At 36.2% G+C, this 12,710-nt stretch overlaps 1 protein-coding gene across 1 annotated transcript in view; it reads right to left on the reverse strand.

The window, feature by feature from the left end:
* ClpX (Caseinolytic protease chaperone subunit) overlaps window positions 1-12,710 on the reverse strand; it is a 56,545-nt gene that overhangs the window by 17,291 nt on the left and 26,544 nt on the right. Inside the window, exons 2-3 of the mRNA XM_068766306.1 lie at window positions 2,688-2,828; window positions 1,716-1,932 (exon numbers count right to left, since the gene is read on the reverse strand). Of these exons, the coding sequence (XP_068622407.1) occupies window positions 1,716-1,932; window positions 2,688-2,828 (358 nt within the window). The remainder of the gene's footprint in view (window positions 1-1,715; window positions 1,933-2,687; window positions 2,829-12,710) is intronic.

Raw genomic sequence — 12,710 nt, forward strand, 5'->3', positions numbered from 1 at the left:
TTTACGGACAAACAAAACATTATTATAGATATACTAGCTGATCCCGCAAACGTTGTTTTGCAAAAAAAAATGATATTTTAATTTACAAATAAAAAATAAGTGTTGATCGTAGAGGGGTGAAAATTTATGGTTGTATGTATTCTTGTATGCTGTATCATAAAAAAATAAAAACAAAAAATTTCGTTAAAAAAATATTTTTTTTTTAAGTGTGAACAACCTTTATCACTTAGGGGTATAGAAAATAGATAGTAGCCGATTCTCAGACCTACTGAATACGCATATTAAATTTGGTAAAAATCAGTCAAGCTGTTTCAGAGGAGTTCAAGTTCGAACACCGTGACACGAGAATTTTATATATGAGATTGTGATGCAAATGTAAAAATATCAGCTATATTAAAAACTTCTCACAAAGAATCCCATTATACGAATTGTCGAAGTAAAAAAAGGCGACATGGCAATACGATTTCGCAACCGTTCCAAATTTGAAAATATCGTCGAGTCATTAATGTCGAAATATGTATCGTGCGGTGTAAAAAATATCGCATACGAAGCCATGTCGAAAAAGGCACGCCGCGCAATGTCGTGCGATTACAGATTAGGGTACTTTTCCGTTTCCATGACACGGATGTATATTCGAAAGCACACGTAGGACACGATAAACTTGTTGCTGTTCGTGTGATCGTGGTGGTAATGTTCCCACTGATGGGACTTCTCTCAAATTAAAGATATTAGATTATATACAGTCACTGACGCTAGATGCAAGGTATAGGCCTTCCGAAAGAACGTACAAGATGCGACCCTATGTCGTCAGTCTACTTATTAAGGTGTTGGGCCTTTGAGTTAAAAATATTAACAAGAATATAAGAAGAATGCACGTGAAAAAATAATTAAATAAAAATTGTTACTGTCAACCGCTGATGGGGAAGATTGAGGTCCCAAAAAATGTGTGCCATATTAACAGTTGACGGCCCCCAACACAAAAGAACATCGTTGCCTAATGCCCGTGGCGTCATCGCACGCGATATTGACTTCAGAAACAGACTCATAACAAATAATATTAACGAATAAAAATAGATTCTAGAAAGTTTTGACTATAAGAAAAATATTTAATGGAATCAGGCGTTACCTTGCAGAAGTCCATCCTAAGTAAGAAAAGGACTAATATTTAGCCACTTTCGCACATGCAGTGGTAGTCGTGCAACAAAGTGCACCGCCCGCCAGCCCGCTGATAAATGCGTATGCGGCAAATTACTTACTTAAAAATATTTAAATTCGTATTCCTGTAAGAAATATCCTACCGCGTCCAAAGTCGAATGTGACTCAACATTGCTTTGTGTTCTGATGTACTTTCCATTTTTATTTTATATATCTACTAATTTAAGCGGACTGGTGAAATCTGTGCGGACCTGATGAAACAAAACGCTGTTCACCGTTCTGTAAAGTTCTGGAGATAAGACCACGAACAGGCAAACGTAGAGTTGGATGTCCACCCTTAATTAGATCAGACGACATTGTAACTGTTGCTTCAAACTTGTCCTATTGGTATTTAATGAAATCAGGCGTTACCTTGCGCAAGTCCATCCTAAGTAAAGGACCAATATTTAACCACTTCCGCACATGCAGTGGTAGTCATGCAACAAAGTGTACCCGCCCGCTGATAAATGCATATTTGGAAATCTAACGGGAAGACCCTAGAGTCTCGTTCTGTAACTGACCTGTAGAATCCAGATTTGTTCTCTGCGTTGTCCTTGATGCTCTTCTTGGTGTCGACCTCGCTGAGCACCACAAAGAAGTGGTGGCACTTGTCGCACTTGACGAAGCGCGTCGAGCTGACGAAGGTCTCGACGTGCGTGCAGGGATCGCCGCACTTGGGGCAGGTCAGCACGCCGCTGTTGCCGGAGCCTGATTTCTTGCCGCCGGACGCCTGGCCTCCTGGACCAGTGAATTACATTTAGTTATACTAGCTGTGGCAGGATTAACCACTGTCGGTAATACACTGTGATCCAAAAAAAATTGTATTGTCTCTTAAAGTAGAAGAATGAATCCATGGCCAATGGAAATAGGGGTTTATTTCGATTGCCTGATCTTGCGCTATGCGCATACAGTGACTTTGTTTATGTTGTTAGTCCACCTAGTGGACGAGGGGGGGGGGTGGCGTAGCTAATCTGCATGAACCGGATATTACAAGATAAGATAAGAAATAATTTATAACTAGGCTATGTAAACAGCAGCGACACCGATTTTATTAAATCGATTCATTAAATCACTGCTATTTTCGAACCGTCTACTAAGCTACCATAGACTCGGAAATACTATCTGTATAAAAGAGTCGGCCAAAAACTTAAAAGTTGCTCTTTTATATTAAATATAACTATTTTTCATTTGTACTTTATAACATCAACCATGTAAGTAAATGAAACAACAGACCGAGTTTCATTCATTTCGATCAAGTAATAACCCTTGAAAGCTATAATTAAGTTTATTTAATGATATACTTTTAACTTTAGATTTATTTAAAAACGGAAAGTCTATGATATTTCGTGGAAATTTTGTAAGACATGAAGGATATTTTAAATTTTTGAAGTCGAAATTTAGTCGTATTTATTACCTTCTTAAAAACCTAGGGTTAAAATTTAAGATACTGTTTGAGGATACATTCGTTAGGTGTTACAGTGATTGTTGCTAACCTGCGCTGGTGTCTTTGGGGGTGCCGTGGGGCGTGCCGGTGGTGCCGGGCGGCTGCTCCGTGGGACTTTTGCATAGCACCGAGCAAGTGTTCAGCGGCCGCAGGCAGGCGCGCCGTATGGACCTGCACGACTGGACTCCACCTGCAAACACACATTGTTTTACATACTCCTAAACATTTCAAACTCGAAATTTACAATCTTTGCTTTTGCCAACCTCATTCGAAAATATTACGTCACAAAAGTTAGACACGCACAACCTTGTTAAACCGTAACCTCTCGTCACACCAAGTGACCTCCTCCCTTCTTTCCCTACCATAAACAGATAGTACATCATGAATTTAGTCATAAATCTATGCGTTGTAATGCCTCAATGGTGAACAACAGATGACCACTAAGGACCTAAAGTTTTGGAGTAGAGTCCAAGGACCAACGTGCGCAGCATTGCACCTTGTTAAGATCCTCGGAAGACGCTGTATGCAGACCGCTTCAAACTCATCCTATCGGTTATCTCTGTGAAAAGCCTATGTTCAGCTTTAAACGTCTTACAGATGCACCAGAGATAGAGAGATGGACTCTGTGTTTGGCACTAATCGGTATAACATAACTCCTAAAGATGCCCCGTGGAGGGGTGAAACACGTGTTGAGTAATTTGGTGGTGGCGGTTGTGTGATTCGCATTGTTTGCCGCATACGCATTTATCAGCGGGCTGGCGGGCGGTGCATTTGTTGCATGACTACCACTGCATGTGCGGAAGTGGCTAAATATTGGTCCTTTTCTTGCTTAGATAAAGAGATAACGAATGTAAAGAGGGGATCCGCCTCCCATGACTACTCTGCCAAAAGCATGTCTATATCTGGACATGTTTTTGCTATCAGCCTGGAGGGGTTTTTCAGCTTCATCCGAATCGAGTTCATGGAACGAAAGGGTCCTTGGACTTAAAAAAACTGGGCACACGTGTTCCAGTTCTATATATATATATAAATGTATAGTTTAATGTGTGTGTGTGTGTGGCGTGAGATTGCAGCGTGGACCACTCGACAATCTGAGGAAGGATACGGATCCTACCTCGGATCATCCACGCTGTTTGGGGCTTGACGGAGGCTGCTCTAGGATATCTAGGATAACCTTCATTTAACTTTGTCCTCGTCATTAGGAACCTCTCGTTCCCCTAATTTAGTTACCCTTTTGAGAAAGGGATATGTTTTTCAAAGACTTTAACATTTACTTTAATTAATTATTTCCATTCTCTCTCTCCCTCTCATTCTCTCTCTCTCTCTCATCCTCATCTCTTTAGTTGTTCACTTTATATTCTACTCTCGCTGTTCACATTGTATTTATGCTTCATCTTTCATCCTTTACCACACTTTCTGCAGTTTTACATTTACGTTTTTAACTTTTTCTTTTATATTTTCCTTTTTTATATCTCTATTTCGTTCCGTTTTGCATCGTACTACATCTTCCACTACTTTTTTTTTCAAAGCCGCAAAAATGTGACGGTTTCCATCACCTCCTATGAGTGATGGTATACAGCCGCTGATGTCCTTTACCCTCATATGTAGTGATAGTTAAAACATAAACAAAATTATTAAAATTAACTCAAGGTGATATAAAGGTTAGCGAAATATATACGCGCTCAAAGCGTGAAGGTCAAACACAGACATCTCAAAGTCAGGCTTTGTTTCGACGTTCATCACCCCTACGGCTTGTTCAGCGACCGTGAGCTTCGCACTTGACATGCTGAACTAACCAAACACTTGCTGGATAATATAAAATTCAAAAGTCTTTTATTTTTATTTAATATTCTTTATTGTACACGATAAGAAACATAATATACACATACAATAATATACAGAAAAATACAATGGGCGGTCTTATCACACAAGGCAATCTCTTACAGACAACCATAGTATGGAAAAGGTAAAAGTACTAATAATGGGTAGTTCACGTGTACAAAAAAATACATGTTCACAAACAAATGAACATAAATATACATAAACATACATAGACATACATACATACGTATATAACATATATACTTATAATAAATAAGGTCTAATACATATTATAAATATAATACAATAATAAATAAAAACATCTAACTGACTTCGATCAGTATTGGGTCATTGAGGATAAGAATTTATTGCACAAACATTAATAAATAAAAACGTATCTTAATACAAATCACTACCAATAGAAATAGGTAAATTCAAACCAAGAGTTTCATTAGGAATTAGAAAAGATTCAAAACATCAACCTATATGTTCCAGAAGTACATATGCGCGGTGTCGTACGACTAATAATGTATCCTAACAAAAATCGTCGTATCTTATAAATAGATTTAGAAATAAAACGTGTTTACTATCTGTCCTTACAGATCGCATTTTAAAAGTAAAAATAAATAATATGTAACACGATTAATTTTTTCCTAACCAAAGTTAATAAAACTTATTTAAACATTAGTTACAATTAAATTTATATTTCGATTTTAAGGAGTTAGACGAAAATAATAAGGAAAATCAAAACTAAAATTATACGAATGTAGCAACAATGTGATTTGCTTCACGATAAGTAAAATAAACCATTTATATGCATAAACGTCTCAGTGCAGGGGTGTCCAACTCAAAGGTTTAATTGAACCCTATACACAATTATGAAACAAACTTTAGATGGGCCGCAAAAGAAACAATGTTCATCGAAATAAATATTTTTTTTTGGACCTAATTGAATAGTGGCTGTGTCTCCAGTGGTAAGCACTGACACTGACTGACGTACATATTATATCATATATATATATATATATATATATATGTATATATATATATACATACATATATATACATATATATGTGTGTGTGTGTGTATGTATAATATACAGGATGATTGGTAATAAGTAGTTAGTTAAAATAGTAGTAAGTTAGTAGCTTTAAATAGCCGAATCTATAGCTCAAGTACAATACACCTATCCCCCGATTTACACGGTACTTGTTTTACACGTTTTCGCTTTTACACGGTTTTCCAATAGTAAAAGTAATAAAAAAAAGTATAAAAAGTATGGGTGTACATTATATTGCACACTCTACCCCGTCAATAGTGGTAGTTTTTGTTATAGAGGACTGAGACTTGTGATTGTGCGTCGCGGATTCTAATTCCGGTATACAAACTTAAAATTCAACATTCATTTTACTCAATTAATTCACACTTTGTTCAATAATTATATAGGATTGTCATTGCTCGCAAACTAGTTAAGAAAAGGACTAATATTTAGCCACTTCCGCACATGCAGTGGTAGTCGTGCAATAAAGTGTACCGCCCGCCAACCCGCTGATAAATGCGTATGCGGCAAACAATGCGAATCACACAACCGCCACCGCCAAATTACTCAACACGTGTTTCACCCCTCCACGGGGCATCTTCAGGAGCTATGTTACACCGATTAGTGCCAAACACATTGACTCTGTGCGCGGAAGTGGCTAAATATTGGTCCTTTTCTTACTTAGGATGGACTTCCGCGAAGTAACGCCTGATTCCATTAAATACGCAAACTAGTTTCCAGAGGATAGGCAGCGGCGTTCTCTGCGTAACATAACATCACACTGCGATCGTCAAGCCGCCCGCCTATTTTGGTTTATCTCCTATAGATATTTTAGGTGTAGCCCTATGCAGTGGACTTCTATGGGTTGAAACAACGAGTACCTTATAATAAACATAAATACTTTTTACGTCTTGATATTTTTTTTTACAGAGGCCCCCGCTATTGGGGGCCTCTCGTACCCCTATCTTTGGTGGGACAGGGACTTTACGGGTAATTTATTTTTTCACATAGTTATTTATTATTTCCATTCTCTCCTTTCGTTCTTCACATATTCTTTCAATCTATTCTTTCATTCCACATTTCTGCTATCTTTACCTTTTACTCTGTGACCTTTCATTCCTCCCTCATCACATGTTACATTTTACCTTTATTTCTTTTCGTTTAGATTTTTATCACATTTTATATCACATTTTGAGTTACATTTTATCACATTTTTCTATTTAAAATTTTTGTTATTTTCTCTAATTTTTATTTTTTTGTATCACTTTTTTAATTATTTTCTTGCAGTATGAGAGGAATTCTTCCCTAGTATCCTTTCCGCCTATCAGGGAGGCTATTGACTCCTCCCTGATACGTCCTGATATTGGACATTTCTTTTGATACTGTCTTTTACAATTCTAGAGAAATTATAAAGGCCGAGATTACTTTCAAAATTGATCCAACGGATAAAGACATAGCGGAGGACAAAAGATGAACATGAAAATAAAAAAAGTTTAAAAAAATATTAAGAATATGTTCCGAGAGTTTAACACCCCTGTCTAAAAGGTTAAACTTAATTATCTGGCATTTTAATGATGACAAATTTCTTCATTAACACATCGTCTGCATGCACTTTTAAAACATATCATTAGTAATAAAAATCATTACTCTGTGAATAAATATCCTATTCATGCATATAGCTATATTTGCATCATTATATGTCATTAAATCTGCAATACAATGTCTAAAATGGTCATAATTTAACATGTCTAAAACGCAAGGCCGAGCGAGAGAGGTCGTGATCAAACGTTCATTTGAATTCATTAATATATAAATTGGCAACATATGAATAGATACATAGCAACAGGGGTAAGCAACATTTTTAGTCAATGGGCCAATTTAAATTTAATATTTTTTGTGCAGACTGCACATAAAGGAACATATATTAATAATTTACAAGACTTTACTTATAATTATCATTATAATTAACATTTAATGTATAACAGCAAACTTATTGCCGAAGGCATTTACCACCAATTAACCGTTTGGGCGGATAGAGAAATAAATAAATGGTGAAACATATTAATATAACATAACACGCGAGAAAAACCTTATTTAAATGTACTAACACTACTGCTAAATATATATTAATGTATATATAATTCTTACAATATATTTAAAATAATATTTTATACGTTTAAAATAATTATAATACACCGTAAAAATTTCTGTACCAAAGTTTCAACTGCAAAAATCTGCAATTCAATTGTTATAAACAGAATCAGATTTTAATTATAAAATTCTGCATTTGCTCATTTACATACACATAAAAATATATACGTCAATATTATAATTTTTATAACGAAATACTTTTTCACATGTATCCAAACATAATAAAAGCAAGCATAATTCTTGGTTTTATGTCATATTTTGCATTTTATTGCATATTTTCGCAACTGTCACTCGTGGATTTTAATAAATAAATTCTAGGCGCAAAAGTAACGTCATAATGTGAGCTCGGTCTAATTTTTTACAAATTGCTCCACTGTTTCTTTGATATTCATAATGTAGATATAGAAAGAAACAGTTTCCAACAAGGGATGGAGTATTTAGCGCTATTTGTAAAAAATTAAGTCACGTTCACATTATGACATTACTTTTGCGCCACCTGTCAGAATTAAATTCAAATTGACTTTTCTGATATTCGCATTATGTAAACTAAAATGGTACTATAAACTTATTCCATGTGGAGAGTGATGTAAATGGTAATGGTGTACATAATATCTAATTACCACTATTTTAAAAAACAAGCATGTGATATGTACCGATCCCTTTAGTTGAACCACGTAAAGCTGGTTGCACAGACTTATTAAGACTAAGGGCCACTCGGGCAAATCATGAACTGATGGCGGGCCGGCCGCCAGAAGTATAGGTAATTAAAGAATTGATTATAATTAGAATTCAATATTTTTTGAATGTACGAGAGTATTATTTTTGCTGTCGGCGGGCCACCAGTATTCGACCGGCGGGCCGCGGTCTGTGCATCCATGACGACTAGGCAAATAGTCGATCACCATACGCCCATGAACACTTCGCAAAATCGAAAACTCAAAGAAAACTTACATCGACGCACAAAACTAGGTGACCAACTATGTTAATAAACCAATTAACGCTACACGAATTTCTGAGCGTGTTTCGCAAAATTTTAATTTTCCAAACCGCATGGAGCCATGCACGTGTAAATTGTTTTTATCTACACCAGGGGTAATCAACATTTTTGGGATTGTACAGCTTGAGATGAGTTGCGCTGACAACTCACCGACACTGTGGGGAATGACCTATCGTTACCAGGCTTCGTCAAAGTGATGGTACAGAACAGGCAGTCATGGAGCGCTGGTATAACCCATTCGCTGCCAAGCCCAAATTATATGAAGTCATCCCCATTGCCATTTATATTTTGCGCGTTATTGTTTACCAAAACGCTGTTATTTCTTGGTAAAAGCACATATACTATCATACATAATCATTTAGAAGGAGAAAACCAAAGACGAGTATACTCGTCTTTTTTTATTTATTATTATATATATACTATTTTATTCATATTATTTATAGTATTTTTAAGTCTTTTAAATATTTATATTATGTCTGTGGCAAAAAATTTGCTTATTCAAAGGCAGCATGTTATAAAATATTTAAAGTAGGACGAGTACACTCGTCTTGGCAATGCGTCACACCCTGTCAAAGACGAGTATACTCGTCTTTGACTCGAAAAACTGACGTTGCAGAAGGAGGCTGTGAAGAGAGAGAGAGAGAAAAAACATCTGAACTCCTCATCCGCAGACGGAGAACGTGGAAGTCGGAGGGTGTTATACCGCGCCTTCCTCCTAACCTTATCATGGTCTTAGCGACGGATTAAGGGTCATTCGCCTGCAAGTATGTCCTGACCCTGCGATGACACACGAACTAAATCTCGTGTATTCATGACGGGTGGGAGACTGCAGCTCTAGTCTAAGGAGTTGTTGACACTAGGTCACCGCCGTTGAAATTAAAATAGTACGCGAAAGGTTTCCGTAGTTTTAACAAAAGGAGATGAAGATCGTGAGGTTTTAGCTGGTAGGAGTCCGGTATAAACGTTTCGTTCTCTACAGCAGAGGGGTACCTCATGCTGGATTTCACCACCAATAAAAGGGATGAGAAACACATGGTCACTTAAACATGTTAATGCGTCCTACCAAACATTTCTAAAATTTAATTTATTTCATCGATTTTCTACCATCAATATATTGTTAAATAAATAACTAGTTCATAAAGTCTTTCAATTGGAAGTGTGATTATAGCAGTGAGCATCCAAACTTATTATAAAACTTGTGTGAACTCTGCGAAATTTCCGCTTTTGACATAAAATTATCTCTCTATTAGCATAACGAAGGCTTTCAAAAATTATTTTCCAGAACCAAATTAATTAAAAATAACCACAAAATCAAGACTAAATAACATATTTACATTGTAAAGAAAACACTGCCATTTTTATTACAAATAATTAGTAATTTCGCTTCACTGTTCTTGTTCGTTTTTATTGAAAATAAAAATATATTAAATCTTTGTTTATTGTCAAGTTAAGTACTTTTTACAGACCGCAAAAAAAATTAATATTTAAATTCGCCCGTTGATTTAAAAGGTTGCACACCCCTGATACACAATGTATTGTTAATAACACTAAAAATAAAGATATACTGTTTACCTTCCTCTAGTTCAGTGTTTCCCAATGTTGGACTCACTGCATACAGCGGGGTAATTTGATTGTCTAGTGAGACAATTCGAAAGTGAACTAGACAGGTGTTTAAACACTTCATCTAGCTTCTTCCGAAGGACCTAGACAATCTCATCCACGCTGCGAGTTTCTTTTTATTAGAAAATAAAACTAGAGATATGATTTTAATTAAACGGTTTCATTTAGTTCGACCCGTACGGAATTTGTTTATTTGGTTCAAAATTAAAAATTGAAATTTAAGCACCTTCCCGTTGTCAGATTGATCTGAAATTTGGCACACACATTTAATTTAGATGACAATACAATATAATGAAATCAATAACATTATAAATCTAAGATGGCCGCCGATACAAAATGGCAGATTACATATTTTTCCTTAACCCCTTCAATATGGGTATCAAATGAAAGGGCTACACTAGTAAAACACGATGATTATGTTAAAAATTTAAAATTCAAGATGGACGCCGTTCCAATATGGCGGACTAGGTACATATTTATCCACAACCACCACAATATGGGTATCAAAAACCGTTTAACTTAAAAGTTTTTTAAATGTATTTATTTTAATTTGACAATAAAATCAAAATCTCGATCGATAAACGAACAGGAAAGTCGGGAGTTTCCCGGTGTAGTAGATTTCAACATTCGAAATTTAAATTTAAGCAAGCACGATCGAATCTGTATGTTTTTGATGGTAAACAATGATTGACAGTACAAAGGTGCACCGGGTGGCGGGCTGCAGACAAACTTTTATATTACGCGCTTTTGCAATAAATAATTGAGATGAAACACGGCGCCGTGCAGCGAGTGTACACATTCGCTTTCGTGATTTGAATACATTCTTCGGTTATGAAAGCCGATCGTAAAGCTGCTCGCACACTAGAGTGAAACAAAAACCTAATCCTTCGCGATCTTAATACAGTAAAAGCTCTTCATTTGTGCTTCCTTTAAAGAGTTTGTGTCTTATTAAAAGACGTTTAAAAAAGAAACAAATAAAAGAAACAAAAGTAACAAAAGGTCTGCGCCCGCGTCACCGGTGCGTGCATGTGCCCGCTGCACTAATTCGGCACACTAAGTTCGCCCGTCGGCTACGCTCGCCCACAAAATCTTACACCTATTATTCATTCAGACATCACGTCAGTGTATATACGACTCTCACACCTTTATTTAAGTTTTCTTTATTCACTGACCTAATAAGTACACAATAATAAAAGGATTCAAATAGGTATCCAACCAAATGTCCTTTATAAATAAACTAATAATTAAAGTAAAATAGATCTTATTACAACCTAGCCTAAAGTGTGTTCTTAAATAATATCGCCGAGGATTTTGGTAAGCCGCCTTCACCGCAATCGGTGTTTTTGAGAATGTAAACAGAATGAAAGCAAACTTTTTACTCATAGAAAAAAGTAGTTTTTTAAAAGTTGCGTTTCCGTTTTATTGGTATGGAACGCCGGTAGAAATTTGACATAGCAAAATGCATCGTAAAAATATAAATCATTGGAAGAACTGAAGCCACTCTGAACACACTCTGGCTCTGACTGCGGAAAATGATGAAGAATCTGTGAAAGTTCAAACTTTGACTGCAAACACAGCCGAAATTACGAATGAAATAGGACGAACAAGATAGAAACTAGTGAAATTCAAGAATTGCTTGAATCGCAAGAAGATTTGACTGAAATCAACTTAGAGGAAATATTAAATTCACATCCCATTGAAGACAAGGCTTCAATCTATGGAAGCGTGACATATTTACTAAAATCTCCATGAAGGTTTAAAAATGGCACTGAGGTTTGAGATTTCTTTACGAGTATTGAACAGTCTATGGAACGAAGTCTTATTTACAAGAGGCAAATTGCTAATACGACTGCTGCGTGTTCTATTGGGGGCCTCTCGTACCCCTATTTGTGGTGGGATGGAGACTTTATTAGCATTTAATTTTTTCACATTATCTTTTATTTTCTCTCTCTTCTTTCATTCTTCACATTCTCTTTCGGTCCGTTTTCTATCTTTCATGCTACATTTCTACTTTCTTACCCTTTTGCTCTGTTCGTCTATCATTCTTCCCTTTTTCTTTTTACATTTTTCAGTTTTTATTTTTGTTTTACATTGTTACTTATTCTATAATTATTTTCTATCACAGTTTTGTTTCTGTTTACATGTTAAATCTATTTATCTTTCTATACTCTGTTTGCTTTATTTCTTTCTATCGCCCTTTTGGCGATCTCTTTACAAAGGGATATGAATGCCTATTTGTCATCTCCGCCTATAAGGGAGGGTATTGTCTCCTCCCTGATTTCAACGCCAGACCGGCACTTAAAGCCGTGCCGGAGTCCCCCGAATGCGGGACACCGGGCCACAAGGTGGATCACGGTCTGGCGTGTCAGTCTGAAATGAAGCTCCTCCACGAGGCATCCTCAGGAGATATTAGACCGACCAGTGCCAAACACAGGTGGAAGGG

This window comes from Battus philenor, unplaced genomic scaffold, assembly GCF_028537555.1.
Source record: "Battus philenor isolate CCGP_79_NKW_IND1 unplaced genomic scaffold, ilBatPhil1.0.hap1 SCAF_21, whole genome shotgun sequence".
NCBI classification, from domain to species: domain Eukaryota; kingdom Metazoa; phylum Arthropoda; class Insecta; order Lepidoptera; family Papilionidae; genus Battus; species Battus philenor.